This window comes from Gekko japonicus, unplaced genomic scaffold, assembly GCF_001447785.1.
Source record: "Gekko japonicus isolate JY-2015 unplaced genomic scaffold, Gekko_japonicus_V1.1 scaffold3478, whole genome shotgun sequence".
Taxonomy (NCBI): Eukaryota; Metazoa; Chordata; class Lepidosauria; order Squamata; family Gekkonidae; genus Gekko; species Gekko japonicus.
Genome location: NW_015162584.1, coordinates 71,519 through 87,330, shown reverse-complemented (window position 1 = coordinate 87,330; position 15,812 = coordinate 71,519). Strand labels below are relative to the sequence as shown.

The 15,812-nt window shown below is 48.2% G+C and overlaps 1 protein-coding gene across 1 annotated transcript in view; it reads left to right on the top strand.

The window, feature by feature from the left end:
* Window positions 1-15,812, top strand: part of LOC107106323 (lipoxygenase homology domain-containing protein 1-like) — a gene marked incomplete at its 3' end in the record, with an annotated part of 139,154 nt that overhangs the window by 56,028 nt on the left and 67,314 nt on the right. The window contains exon 11 of the mRNA XM_015406454.1: window positions 7,177-7,312. Within this exon, the coding sequence (XP_015261940.1) occupies window positions 7,177-7,312 (136 nt within the window). The remainder of the gene's footprint in view (window positions 1-7,176; window positions 7,313-15,812) is intronic.

The window sequence follows — 15,812 nt, the reverse complement described above, 5'->3', positions numbered from 1 at the left end:
AAAGGAGGGAGGGAGTGAAGAGGGACGGCAGATCAGTGCAAGAAGTTCTGGTGCCGTAAATCAATGGTTCTTACGTGGTGGTTCGGGCATCACGTCAGCTTTTAAGCATCCCTCCGGACTGCAGTGAAACATACAGGAAAATGCTGAATGAACCAGAAGTTTCCATTAAGTTTCTGCTGTATGCCAAAGAGGCAATCCAATATTATTGGCTGTTGTAGATTTTCCGGGTTGTCTGGCCATGGTCTTGGCATTGTAGGACCTGACGTTTCACCAGTAGCTGTGACTGGCATCCTCAGAGGTATAACACAGAAAGACGGAGTACTCTCTGTGTCAAGGTGAGAAGAAAAATGGTAGGCAGGTGATTTATATCTACTCAGGAAGGTGGGGTAGGGCTGAGTCATTATCATGTAGGAGTTCCCCAGGGCTGTGAAACATGCCAATGGAGGAGCTTTCCTGAGGAGGTTCTTTTGCATATGGATTTTGTCTACAACAGCTAATGAACTCCGGCCGTGAAAGCCTTCGACAGCAAATCCAATATTATTTTAAAAGAGAGGGAGGGGGAAACATCTGGCTTCTAGGAAACGCCAAAGAAACCCACCGATGTATGTATAGCTGACCAATGCTATCTCTAAGGTGCGGAGTCTTATGAGCAAAAATTCAGCTTTGTGAGCTACTGGCATTAAAATTGTGAGTGAGTGATTTGGCTACTGCATAAATTAGTGTGCTCTGGGGCCATCCTCCTTAAGACAAAAATGTGTGAACCGGAGGCTAAAAAACTGTAAGCTCGCTCACACTAACTCAGCTTAGAGGGAACACTGTCGCTGACCCCTGTACAGACTTAATAGTTGCACTGCATTTGTGACACCCTGACCTGGATGACCCAGGCTGATCGCATCACATCTCTGAAGCGAAGCAGGGTCGGTCCTGGTTAGTACTTGGATGGGAGACCGCCAAGGAAGTCCAGGCTTGCTACACAGAGGCAGGCAATGGCAAACCACCTCTGTTTGTCTCTTGCCTTGAGAAGCCTTGGTCACTCTTGCCTTGAGAACCCTTGCCTTGGTCACTCTTGCCTTGAGAACCCTTGCCTTGGTCACTCTTGCCTTGAGAACCCTTGCCTTGGTCACTCTTGCCTTGGTCACTCTTGCCTTGAGAACCCTTGCTTTGGTCACTCTTGCCTTGAAAACCCTTGCCTTGGTCACTCTTGCCTTGAGAACCCTTGCTTTGGTCACTCTTGCCTTGAGAACCCTTACCTTGGTCACACTTGCCTTGAGAACCCTTGCCTTAGTCACTCTTGCCTTGAGAACCCTTGCCTTGGTCACTCTTGCTTTGAGAACCCTTGCCTTGGTCACTCTTGCCTTGAGAACCCTTGCTTTGGTCACTCTTGCCTTGAGAACCCTTGCCTTGGTCACTCTTGCCTTGAAAACCCTTGCTTTGGTCACTCTTGCCTTGAGAACCCTTGCCTTGGTCACTCTTGCCTTGAGAACCCTTGCCTTGGCCACTCTTGCCTTGAGAACCCTTGCCTTGGTCACTCTTGCCTTGAGGACCCTTGCTGTGGTCACTCTTGCCTTGAGAACCCTTGCCTTGGTCACTCTTGCCTTGAGAACCCTTGCCTTGGTCACTGTAAGTCAGCTGCAACTCAATGACTGTCTCCACCACCAAATTTGCAGACTCACAGAGGACAAATGTAGCAGTCAGGTTAAGAGCGTAAGAATTCAATTCAATTCAATTCAATGAAACTGTAATGGCATAAAATATAATAAAAAAGAAAAGATCCAGTAGAAACATAGCAGCATATTTTGAGCCTGTATGTTAATTGAGATCAGCGTCCTATCTGAATTCAATATTCTTAAGACTTGTTGTCTAACATTTATGAAATTGAGAGCTTTGGCACCACTATAATATCTCCTGAAGAAGATTCATTTTTTGAAACGTTGTTATGTAATCCGGAGACGACGTTGTGTATCATGTTATAGTGCTTTAGATTGCAATACATAAACAGCATTCTTTATACGTCTTATGACTATTTGATTGTGGGTCAGACTATCACAACTGTTGGCTTTATACTTGTTCAACATAAAATATAATAAATACAGAGATGATCTCACATAGATAAAAGTCAAAATGTGGGAGTAGTACTGTCCAGGTAGAACAATAAAACAATATCAAGGAATAACAATAGATGGGGCCAAATTAATCAGGTATTCTCTGCCCTAGGTTAAGAACATAAGAACATCAGAAGAGCCCTACTGGATCAGACCAGTGGTCCACCTAGTCCAGCATCTTGCCTGACACAGTGGCCAACCAGTTCCTCTGGAGGGCCAACAACAGGGCACAGAGGCCGAGGCCTCCATAAGAACACAAGAGGAGCCCTACTGGATCAGACCAATGGTCCATCTAGTACAGCATCCTGCCTCACACATTGGCCAACCAGTTCCTCTGGAGAGCCAACAACAGGGCACAGAGGCCAAGGCCTCCATAAGAACATCAGAAGAGCCCTGCTGGATCAGTCCAATGGTCCATCTAGTCCAGCATCCTGTCTCACACATTGGCCAACCAGTTCCTCTGGAGGGCCAACAACAGGGCACAGAGGTCAAGGCCTCCATAAGAACATCAGAAGAGCCCTGCTGGATCAGTCCAATGGTCCATCTGGTCCAGCATCCTGCCTCCCACATTGGCCAACCAGTTCCTCTGGAGGGCCAACAACAGGGCACAGAGGCCAAGCCCTCCATAAGAACATCAGAAGAGCCCTGCTGGATCAGTCCAATGGTCCATCTGGTCCAGCATCCTGCCTCACACAGTGGCCCACCAGTTCCTCTGGAGGGCCAACAACAGGGCACAGAGGCCAAGGCCTCCATAAGAACATCAGAAGAGCCCTGCTGGATCAGTCCAATGGTCCATCTAGTCCAGCATCCTGCCTCACATAGTGGCCAACCAGTTCCTCTGGAGGGCCACCAACAGGGCACAGAGGCCGAAGCCCTCTCTTGATAAGAATTTAAGAAGAACCCTGCTGGATGAGACCAGTGGTCCATCTAGTCCAGCATCCCGTCTCACACAGTGGCCAACCAGGAGGGTCAACAACAGGGCATAGAGGCCAAGGCCTTCCCCTCAAGTTGCCTCCTGACTCTGGAATTCAGAGGTTTAGTGGCTCTGAATGTGGAAGTTAATTTGGAAGGCTTTAAAGCATCAACCACAGGGTAGCCGCAAAGTCAGGAAATGCTTCTACAAAAACCCCAACAATCCAGAATATTGATTCTCGGCATAAAGAATGCTACAATCCACCATCCTAGGTGAGATATCAGACGGCATCCTTTCATGACCTGCCCCACCTGGATCTCCTAATGTTGGTAGACTAGGATGAAAAGAAAGCCAGGAAGGCAGCTGTTCTAATATCTGCACTTGTGCAGGTAGGATAATTAAATGTGGAATGTTAGTGCCCTGAAGCCATGTGTGACTGCAAGTCAGGTTGGAGGCCCAAAGATTGCTGAGCCTCCTAGATCAGCTGCGGGAGAAGTTGTTTAAAAAACCATCACCATTGAGTATGCTGTGATGTCGCTTCCGGGGAAACATGGAAGTGATGCCAGGTAGCTCTAGGAACCACTGGAAACTGTATGGTTTTACCATAGAATTTCCAGCAATTCCTAGAGCAACCCAATTCACTTATGTTTTCCCCCCAGAAGTGATGTTACAACTCACACAACCCTGCTTCCCTTCCCATGTCCCCACCTCCAAAGCTCTTGCCAGTATTTAAACCTGACCCAACATGCGTTACTTTATCATCTAGTTTGGCCCTGACTTGGAGCAGAACAGAAAATCTTCTTACTTGATTTTTCGCTAATCTCTTTGGTTATTATTTTAACATTCTCAGTCATGTTGTTGGAATTAAAGGTATTACCAAAACAATAAGCTTTTGAAATAATCGCTATTGAATTGGCAAGTTAAAACAACATTACTGCCTTAAAGCTAAACTAGTCAGTAAGACTAATCTTTTGCTATTTAGTTGCAAGGAATTCCCACTGTGTTCAATTGGATTTATTTTCTAGTAAGTATACACAAAAGTACAGCCTTAGGATTTTTTTTAAAGTCCCTTAGAGCCAGATCTGAATACTTTAAACTTTCATATTCTAATCCTAATCATATTTGCAATTTATGCACGGTTTTTGTTTCAGCAGAAGAGTTGAAAAGTCTTTGATTCAATCTAATTGCTCTGGAATTGCTAGTAGTTTTACGCAGAATTGACAGGATAACCATCGTGATTGTAAACTTTAGCTTTGAGCATGAAGCCCTCAGATCAGATTTAAGATCTGTAGAGTCCACCCTTCGAAGCAGCCATGTACTCCACAGGAACTGATCTCTGTAGTCTGAAGAGCCATTGTAATTCTGGATCTCCAAGCTGCTCCTGGAGGCTGAGAACACTAAGTTGTAGAAAAGCCAAAACTTTCCAGTGTAAGCCCTGAGGGTTGAGGCCTACCATTGGCCCCGGTCACACGGAGCATTAGGCACACTAGAGAGACGGAAGATAGGCGGATTTTCCGGGCGCGATCTCACCGCCACATCTGGGAAGCGTAGAGCTCCCGTGGCTCACCTGAGGCTTCACTCCGACGATGCGCTGTAAAAAACTAGTACCTCCGAGGTACTAGTTTCTGGAAACCGCGGGGCAAGGGCGGGCGTCAGATCACGTTTCTGGTGTTAACTCGTGGCATCCGGCGCCCGCCCATGTCCCGTCGCTAAAAGTTTTTTTTTGTCAAGTCTTCACAGGTGCGCACAAGCACCCAACGACGCATGCAAACACTTGGGTTAAAAAAAACAACACAACCCCCGCGGCGCCACTTCTTTCCCTCGCCGCAGGAGTGAGGTATGATCGGCACCTCCCCCCAACCATGGGACGTCAGGCGGGACGTTTGATCTGGCTTCCGCATGGTAGTTCGCTCTGGGGCAAACAGCCACGCCTCCCCCCCATGATATCCGCCCCCTTAGAAGGCCATTATGAGAATTAATTAGGGCTGCAATTCCTCCGGGGGGGGGGGTTGCCCGTTTTTAGGGGCCCCGATCTGCTGGCCCAGATCCAGTCTCCTCCCCCAAAGTGCCACGTTCAGACCAATGTGTCCAGCACGACGACATCACCCAGAGGTGTGAGGAAAAACTCTACGGTTTGAGGAAACTATCTGTCATTTGAGGAAAAACTCTGTGGTTTTCCCTCAAATTATAGAGGCCCCGCACACAGCGTGCCCAGGCGATGTCATTGTGGAACACGCGCAAAACTCCTGACAAGGAAGAAGAACACACACACACATTCCATGTCGACTCTCTGATAGCCTTGGGTGAGGGTTCTATTAGTAGAGAGTCAACATGGCATGTTTCCTTCAAGAGTTGATTAGTAATTGATAAAAACTGGGATTGCGCAGATAAAGCAAATATTGTGAAACGAATTGTTTCCAGAGCGCAGTCTTCGTTGCGTGTGAGCGATTAGAGAAGAAGATTTTCTACAGAATTACTATAGTAAACGTTTTTGCAACTTATTTATTTATTTATTATTTAGACTTTTACCCCGCCCTCCCGCCGAAGCGGCTCAGAGCGGCTTACAAGAGTTTAAAAACCAGTATAAGAATTAATACAACATCACATCTAAAAGAATACAATCAGTAAAATAACAAAATATAACTTATTAAAATTAAAATTACAGTTTAAGCATGGCGGCCATCTTTATTGACTCTTCCTTATTTTTGTCACGGATGTTGTTTTTGACATTCCATCCCTTGGGAGTTGGCAAATCTATTTTTGTCAAAAGCAGCCTCTGTACTTACCAGGAGTTATCACCGGAAGTGACAAAACAGTAGCTATAGGAATCGCTGGAAACCATAGAGTTGCTTGCAGTTTCTGAAGTTTCCCCTTGTCAGTACTGGGGCTGCTCTAGGAATTACTGGAAATACTGTATGGTTTTACCACACAGTTTTTGGAGATTCCCTTTGTCTCTTCTGGTAAGATAGACCATTAAGCATATTAGGTTGCATTGAGAAAAAAGTCCCTTGTGATGTTGTACCCCTCTTAAAGCCTCCGCAGTGGTAATTGTTGTTGTTATGTCTTTGTATGTCTTTTAGCTCTTTTTAATTTGTTTTAATGATGTGTGTTGGGGGTGGTTTTAATGGTTTTAAAGTGTGATTTTATCATGTATGTTTTACATTGTTACCAGTCCTGGTGGCCCTTGTGAGGGCAGGAAGTAATGATAATAAAAATAATAGTTGGAGAAGAAGAGTTTGGTTTTTATACCCCACTTTTCTCTACCCTAATGATTCTCAGAGTTGCTTATAATCGCTTTCCCTTCCTCTCCCCACAATTGGCACCTTGTGAGGCAGGTGGGGCTGAGAGAGTCCTGAGAGGACTGGGACAGGCCCAAGGTCACCCAGCAGGCCTCCTATGTCTCAAAGCAGCTGACAATCGCCTTCCCTTCCTCTCCCCACAAGAGGCACCTTGTGAGGCAGGTGGGGCTGAGAGAGTCCTGAGAGGACTGGGACTGGCCCAAGGTCACCCAGCAGGCCTCATGTGTCTCAAAGCGGCTCACAATCTCCTTCCTCTCCCCACAACAGGCTCCTTGTGAAGCAGGTGGGGCTGAGAGAGTTCTGAGGGAACTGTGACTGGCCCAAGGTCACCCAGCAGGCCTCATGGGGAGGAGGAGTGGGGAACAAAACCTGGTACTCTAGACCAGAGTCCGCTGCTCTTAACCACTACACCTCTCTCTCTACAGTTTGGTGTAGTGGTTAAGTGCGTGAACTCTAATCTGGGAGAACCAGGTTTGATTCCCTACTCCTCCTCCACATGCAGCTGCTGGATGACCTTGGGCAAGCCATAGTCCTGTCAGAGCTGTTCTTGAAAAGAGCAGTTTCTCTCAGAGCTCTCTCAGCCCCGCCTACCACACAGGGTGTCTGTTGTGAGGAGGGGGAGGGAAAGGAGTTTGTAAACCACTCTGAGACTCCAAGTGAAGGGCGGGGTATAAATCCAATCTCCTCCTCCTCCTCCTCCTCTTCTTCTTCTTCTTCTTCTTCTTCTTCTTCTTCTTCTTCTTCTTCTTCTTCTTCTTCTTCTTCTTCTTCTTCTTCTTCTTCTCTCTCTTTTACAGGGAGTGAGTAATAGTAAATTTGGATTATTTATTGTGCTGGATTGTTTTCCTCTTTCTCCCACTAGGTGACGGTGTATTGCCCGTTTACTGGCATTGAGCAGACATTCCCTTGTGGGAAATGGCTGGATGAAGACGAAGGCGATGGGTTGGTGGAACGGGAACTCTACGAAATGCTCTCGATGCGTCAGAAGAGATTGAAAAGTAGGTGCCCAAGGCAGTAAGGCTGCCAACCTCAAGGTGGCGCCTGGAGATCTCTTTCTATGACAGTTGATCTCCAGGTAATAGTGATCAGTTCCCCTGGAGAAAAGGACTGCTTTGGAGGGTGGACTCTATGGCTTTATACCCTGCTGAGGCCCCACCCCATCCTCCCCAAACTCCACCCCCAAAATCTCCGGGTATTTCCTACTTTACAGTTGGCAATGCTACAAGACAATAAAGCTTGAGGTATTTTGTCTCCCTACATAAGGTACGTGGAGCTGCGGTGGCTCAAGTGGTTAAGATGCTGAACTGCAGGCTGTGGAAGGTCGGTAGTTTAGCAGTTCAAGACCCGAGTATGCCGCATGACGGAGTGAGCGCCCATCTCTAGTTCCTTCCAACTCCTGCCAACCTAGCAGTTCGAAAGCAAGAAATTGCAAGTAGATAAATAGGTACCACTTTGGTGGGAAGGTAACAGCGTTCCGTGCACCTTGGTGTTTAGTCATGCCGGCCACAAGACCATAGAAACGTCTTCGAACAGCGCTGGCTCTTCGGCTTTGAAACGGAGATGAGCACCGCAACCCTAGAGTCAGATTTGGCTGGCTTTTGAGCAAGGGAACCTTTACCTTTACTTTTACATAAGGTACAAACCACCTGTGCCTGGACCTGAATCACCACAAGCCGGATCTAAGTGCCTCTTGTATTACTTGATTCTGTCTTCAGTAGGGGTATGCAAAAAACCCCCAAATCTGTATTTTTGGGGTTCAGGTATATTGAACCTGAAAAATATTGGTATTTTCTGATATTCCTGAATCCCGATAGTGCTATGGTATTCAGATCCAGGATTTTTCAGAAATCCCATTTTTTTCCCGGCTACATTATATCCTAGGGGGACTTTTATAGTCAATGGTCCCCATAGGGTATAATGGGGAATAGATCCGGGGGGTATCCAGGGCTCGTGGGGAGGCTGTTCTATGAGGTAGAGGCACCAAATTTGCAGCATAGCTGCTGGTGTCTCTCCTCAAACTCCAACCCCAAGTTTCAAAAAGATTGGACCAGAGGATCCAAGTCTATGTGCCCCCAAAGAAGAGGCTCCCATCATCCATTGGTTTCAATGGAGGGGGGAAAGGTGTTTAAAGGGATCTGGGTGTCTCTCCTCAAAGCTGCTGGTGTCTCTCCTCAAACTCCACCCCCAAGTTTCAAAAAGATTAGACCAGGGGATCCAAGTCTATGTGCCCCCAAAGAAGGGGCTCCCATCCTCCATTGGTTTCAATGGAGGGGGGAAAGGTGTTTAAAGGGATCTGGGTCCCTTTAAATGCCTCCTCTGAGCCATGAGTGAAGTCTGAGCAAATCTGCATCTACCATTCACTCCACATTTTCTGAACTGGGAGGGGAAAGTGCAGCTCAAAACCACGTTCAAATACTTGGGGCAACGCCGTACTGACTGCAAAGTCACCCCTGAATGGCCATAAAACGGCCATAAATCTATGCAGAAGGTACCATAAAATCCGATGATCAAAGAAAGCAAAAGTGGCATGGAGTGCGGAAGCTACTATAAAACCCAATGTTCAAAGGAAGTGAAAGCACCATGCCATGCAGAGGGGAATTTCTCTTCTAATGTGGGCTTTGTAAAACAATGGAGGGAAAAGCCAATGCAGAATCAGCCTCTGAAGGCGTTTAAAGGGCTCACAGTCCCTTTAAACACCTTCTCCAAGTGATAAATTTACCCAGAAGGCATTTAAAGTGACTGTGATCCCTTTAGACACCCTTTGGCCACCTGACAGTTGTGAAAAATCCCAAATATTTTTGGGATTTTGGGGGCTGAGCATTTGGGATAGCTGGGAAAAAAACACACCCAGATCTATATCCAGCTGAAAGAATAGCCGAAAAATACCAAAAAGGTTCGGCTATTTTTTCCACTTGGATATAGCCGAATACACCCCCCTAGTCTTGAGACTCAGCAAGAAGGGAAGCCTAGAAATAAAATAAATAGCTATTGCAGAGGCTTGGCTGGGACTTGGCCCCCCGTGATCCAGGCCCAGGAGGGAATGCCAGTTACATCGGCTACCACTGAAGACTGGAGGGCGGTTAAACTCCAGGTGAGCCCTGGAGTTCTCCTGGTATTACAACTGATCCCCAGATGACAGTTCCCTGGAGAAAATGGCAGCTTTGGAAGACAGACCGTATGACATCCTAGCCTCGCTGAGCTGCTGCCCCTCCCCAAACACCATCCTCCCCAGACTCTGCCCCCAAATCTCCAGGAATTTCCCAGCTCCTGGAAATCAGGATCCGAAAGGATCTGAAGGAGAGGAATGGAAACAAAGGAACAGAAATGATCATTTTTGGGTCGACAGATAATAAAGGGAGAAGGGAGAACGAGAGGGAGGTTGAGGAAGAGAGAGAAAAGAGCAGATAAGCGGGCGCAAGAGAATTAAGATATCTAAGAGCCAATAGAAAGACATTTAAATGGAATCTGTGAAGAAAAGGTGTCTCCATCCATTGCTGTGCCGGAAATCCCATTCAGCCTGCCCTCCACCGTCCCAAATTGCAGCTAATTCATAGCCTCCAGCTCCTTGAAGAGACCATCGCTGTGCTCTAAACTAATCCCATGCTAATCCATAAGTACCTAACCCTCTATTTGCATTGATATTGGATATGCCTCAGTTCCATCGTACCACCCAGGCTGTTTCTGGTGCATCTCGCCGTCAGATTGGGTTCAACACTGCTAGTTTGATAATTGTAACCAATAGCACCGATTGAGTTTCTAGGGTGGGGGGATTTTGCGCCAGCCGAAGTGAAGAGCTGCCCTGTGAGCCTCTGAATACCAGTACTAGCAAGTGATATCAGGGGAAGGCCTTGACCTCTATGCCCCATTTGTGGGTCCTCCAGGGGAACTGACTGGCCCCTGGATGAAACAGGATTGGGGAACAGATGGGCCATGGGTCTGATCGATCCAGTGGGGCTCATCTTATGTTTTTAATTTTTGGATGTTGAAATACTATGACACCCTGTTGTTGTTCAGTCGCACAGTCGAGTCCAACTCTTTGCGACCCCATGGACCACATCATGCCAGGCCCTCCTGTCTTCCGTCATCCTCTGGAATTTGCTTAATTTCATGTTCGTTGCATCGGTAACACTGCCTAATCATCTCATCCTTTGCCATCCCCTTCTTATTTGACCTTCAGTCTTTCCCAGCATCAGGGTATTCTCCAGTGAGTGCTCCCTTCTCATTCGGTGGCCAAAGTATTTGAGCTTCAGCTTCAGGATCTGGCCTTCCAGGGAACAGTCAGGGTTGACTTATTTTAGGATTGACTGATTTGATCTCCTTGCAGTCCAAGGGACTCTCAAGAGTCTTCTCCAGCACCATAATTTGAGTCTTCCTCCTTACAGAGAGCTCTTACATAGAATCATAGAGTTGGAAGGGACCTCCAGGGTCATCTAGCCCAACCCCCTACGCAATGCAGGAAATTCACAAATACCTCCCCTCCCCACATACACCCAGTGACCCCTGCTCCATGCACAGAAGATGACCAAAAACCCTGCAGGATCCCCAGCCAAACTGGCCTGGAGAAAAATTGCTTCCTGACCCCAAAGTGGTGATCAGCATTTCCCTGGGCCTGTAAGAAAGGGCCACGAGAACTAAGCATTGATGCAAGCCTTCCTGCTTTGACTCACTTATGCTGGGACCAGTTACGTTAGCCGTTAAGGTGCCCTGCTTTAACGTTTTTGCACCTGGCGGTTCATTCTAGGCTAAGCCCTGAGGCAACCCTCCCTGCCCTCCCTCTCACGATCTGCCTAAGTTCACAGAATCTGCATTGCTGTGAGGTGGCCATCGGGCCTCTGCTTGAAAACCTTCAAAGATGGAGAGCCCACCACCTCCCGAGCTACAGCTACAGTGGAGCTACACCTATGGACTTACATGTCCTGGTAACTAAAAATGTAATTTTCCCTAGCTGTAGCTATACTTCAGGGCTGGATGCATGGCTCAGTAGTGAAAGACCTGTCATGTATACAGAATGTCCCAGGTTCACTCCTGTTAAAAGGATCTCAGATAGCCACTGTTGGGAAATACATTTCTCCAGGGGTCATTTCGTAGAAAAAGAGGTGCAGGAGCTCATTAGCATAACTCATTAGCATAACTCATTTGCATATGCCACACCCCCTGACATCACCGGAAGTGTGTCAGAAGGCAACACCCACCGCTCAGGCTCCACTGGACTGTTTTGGATTGCTAGCTATTGGGGCGGGGGGGGGACGTGCAGATCTGCCCACGCAGAGGAGGGAGAGCTTGTACCCGAATAAAATTTGGTCTGAAAGGTGCCACTGCACTGTTTTGGACCGGGGGGCCGGAGGGGGCGCTGTGTAACTTACCTGGCTGCTTATTGCTGTGTCTGAGGGCTGCTGGGAGCAGGGGGTGGGGCTTGTTGCATGTGCTCGCCCCCTGGGCTCTTTACTGCCGGAGCTCTGCTCCTATGTGCTCCTGCAGGAAATGACCCCTGCTTTTCTCTGCTTGAGACCCTGGAGAACCACATAGGTTGGTTTCACAGTGCAGCCAATAGTTACTGCATGGGGCAGTTTGCGGACACAAAAACAGCTTGAGCTGAGGAGGCTAAAGCTGCTAAAGAGAGCCAGTTTGGTGTAGTGGTCAGGAGCACAGACTCTAATCTGGGAGAACTGGGTTTGATCCCCCACTCCTCCACATGCAGCTGCTGGTGTGACGTTGGGTCAGTCACAAGTTCTTTCAGAGCTGTTGTCTCAAGAGCAGTTCTGGAAAGAGCTCTCTCAGCCCCACGTGCCTCACAGGGTGTCTGTTGTGGGGAGGGGAAGGCGAGGGAGTTTGTAAGCCGCTCTGAGACTCCTTCAATTAGTGAAGGGCGGGATATAAATCCAATCTCTCCTCCTCCTCCTCCTCCTCCTCCTCCTCCCCCCTGCCTGCTTTGAATGAAAACTGTAAACAGCCACTGTGCATCTGGGAAACACAAAGCTCCCATCTCACGTGTGATACAAAGTCCTCGCGTTGTGCTCCAGCAAACACGAGGACTGGGTAACGTGTAGATGGAGCCTCACAGAATGCTCTTTCACGTCACCCACCACCTGGTCATTTAACTGGAGGGGCAGGGGATTGAACTGGGGACCTTCTGTATGCTAAAGAGATGCTGTACCACTGAGCCACGGCCCCTCCCTTAATGAGCGAAGAGAGTGACTTAGCAGCAGAGGAGACAGTACTGAGTGGGGTGGACCAGTGGCCTGACAACGCAAGGCAGCTCAAGATGTCCATGCAATTCACTGTATGGGAAGCCAGTGTGGAAGAATAGTTAAGCTCGGGAATTTCTCACTTCATGGTGATTTTGAGAAAAAGAGAAGAGAGAAGAAGAGATTTGATTTATCCCCCGCCGTTCACTACCCGAAGGAGTCTCAGAGCGGCTTACAAAGTCCTTTCCCTTCCCCTCCACACGACAGACACCCTGTGAGGTAGGTGGGGTTGAGAGAGCTCTTTCGAGGACTGCCCTTGGGAGAACAGCTCTGAGAGAACCATGGTTTGCCCATGGTCACCCAGCAGCTGCATGTGGAGGAGTGGGGAATCAAACCCGTGGTTCTCCTAACCACGACACCAAACTGGAGAAGGAGGAGGAGGTGGAAGAGAAGAAGAAGAAGAGTTGGTTTTATACTCTGCTTTTCACTACCCAAAGGCATCTCGGAGCAGCTTACAATCTCCTTTCCTTCCTCTCCCCTCAACAGACACCCTATGAGGTAGGTGGGGCTGAGAGAGCTCTGAGAGATCTGTGACTGACCCAAGGTCACCCAGCTGACTTCATGTGGAGCAGTGGGGAATCGAACCCGGCTCTCCAGATTAGAGTCCTGCTGCTCTTAACCACCACACCAAACTGGGACCTTTAGAGGAAGAGGCAGACACGAGGGAGCAAAAAAAGGCGGAGGTGGCAGCAGCGGCAGCAGCAAGCGGTATACGGACAGGGAGTGTGGAGGCCATCCCTGCGTCCTCCTACGGTGCTTACGGCCGCTGCCAGGGCAGTTTTGCATTTTTGCGCCCCCGTGTGGAAGCAGCCGTAGATGCAGTGGAACGGTAACCCAGACCCTCTTTCAGATCATCCGTACAGTATGTGTAAATCCCTTTGAACAAAACAACAATAAAACAACCAAAAGGTGCTTCAAGAAGACAGCGGAAAGGTTGCATGAGGTTCGTCACCCGGCTGGAAGGATTTGTGCTGTCTCTTTGTTCCTTAATCATGTTGGTGTAACAAATGCTTTTAAAAAATGGGTAAAGGCCTCCCCCACCCCGTACAATCAAGAATGCTTCCGTGAAGAGCCGTTTGTCCTGTTTAAGAGGCGATTCGGTCGAAATCAAGCTCATTACCGCAAATATTACTTGATGCTGCCGCCACTTTATCTTTGCAGAGCAGTCCGCTCAGCTGAAGTGTTTACGACCTTTAAACTGCCCGATTATCCACCCTGATTGGTATTGACAGTGTAATCCCTTTGGTGGCTGTTGTGTATTAAACAGGCGAGAAACGGCTGTCCTGAAGTAAATGGTGACCTTTCACGGCCATATGACGGGATAATTTCTATTATCTTCTCACCTGCCTGCCTGCCTGGGAAGGAGCGTTCCTTGCCTTCCCTTTTTGAGACCTATATGACTGAATTAATTTTCCAGTGTGCCTGCTGACACTGCTAAGACTTCCGGAGCAAGGCTTAGGTCCCTTTGGTTTGAATTTTTTCTAAAAGAATAATAAAGGCAGAGTTGTTCATGGTGACCCCCTTTCACATGTGTATCCCAGCCTTTCTCCAAGAACCTCACATGAAGCTGCCTTATATTTAATCGGACCCTGGGTCCATCAAAAGTATTGTCTACTCAGACTGGCAGCGGCTCTCCAGGGTCTCAGGAAGAGGCCTTCCACATCACCGACAACCTGATCCCGTTTTAGCTGGAGATGCCAGAGACTGGACTTGGGACCTTCTGCATGCCAAGCAGTGTCCTACTAATGAGCCACTGGGGTTTTCATACCACCTACTGCCTGCTCCTTTTAACTGGAGATGCCGGGGATTGAATCTGGGACCTTCTGTATGCCAAGCAGATGTTCTACCAGTGAGCAATGGAGGTTTTCATACCACCTACTGCCTGCTCCTTTTAACTGGAGATGCCAGGGATTGAATCTGGGACCTTCTGCATGGCAAGCAGATGTTCTACCGGTGAGCCACTGGGGTTTTCATACCACCTACTGCCTGGTCCTTTTAACTGGAGATGCTGGGGATTGAATCTGGGACCTTCTGCATGCCAAGCAGATGTTCTACCAGTGAGCCACTGGGGTTTTCATACCACCTACTGCCTGCTCATTTAACTGGAGATGCTAGGGATTGTACCTGGAACCTTCTGCATGCCAAGCAGATGTTCTACCAATGAGCCACTGAGGTTTTCATGCCACCAACTGCCTGGTTTTTAACTGGAGATGCCAGGGATTGGACCTGGGACCTTCTACATGCCAAGCAGATGTTCTACCAATGAGCCACTGGGGTTTTCATACCACCTACTGCCTAGTCCTTTTAACTGGAGATGCCGGGGATTGAACCTGGGACCTTCTTCCTGCCAAGCAGTAACAATGAGTCACTGAAATTTTCATGCCCTCCCTCTTGGTGTGTGCAAGGAGAAGTGTGTTGTGGGAGAGGATGAACGGAAAGTAGTAAGTTGCTGTCTGAGAATCCCATTCTACATATCATAGGGACAATGGCTTCCCTCCCTAGCATACAACAACGGTGTACCAAACTTTGGAAGTGTTGCATGTTAGATAAGATTTCGACTAACCTACTTAGCCACAAAAATAGCCCAAATCAAGCAGCTTTAATAGAGAAATGGTACCTATTATTAAGCCATTTCTGGACCGACTTACCTGATTATATCTTGACATTTTAGAGTAGCTACCACTGCTTTTCTTCATCCGCTTCCCCTTCCTCCTGATTACCTTGTTTTGTGTATTATATACAGGGGTCATTTTGTAGAAAAAGAGGTGCAGGAACTCATTAGCATAACTTATTTGCATATGCTACACCCCCTGACATCACCAGAAGTGTGTCAGAAGGCAACACCCAGCGCTCAGGCTCCACTGGACTGTTTTGGATTGCTAGCTATTGGGGGGAACGGGACGCGCAGATCTGCCCTCACAGAGGAGGGAGAGCTTTTACCTGAAGGTAGGCTGAGGGGGGAATCTGCAACTTACCTGGCTGCTTCTTGCTCCTTGTGGCCCTACTGAGGGCTGCTGGGAGCAGGAGGCGGGGCTTGTTGCATGTGCCCGCCCTCTGGGCTCCGTACTGCCGGAGCTCCGCTCCTGTGTGCTCCCGCAGGAAATGACCCCTGATTTTTATATATATAATAAAAGGGGGAAGGGGAATTCCTGCGGCGAGGGGAGTGACAGATGTGTGTGTGTGTGAACCTTTTGCTTCTAGCAGCGTAATTTCCTAAGGATTACATCTCCCGGGGGGGGGGGGGCCTTGAGAC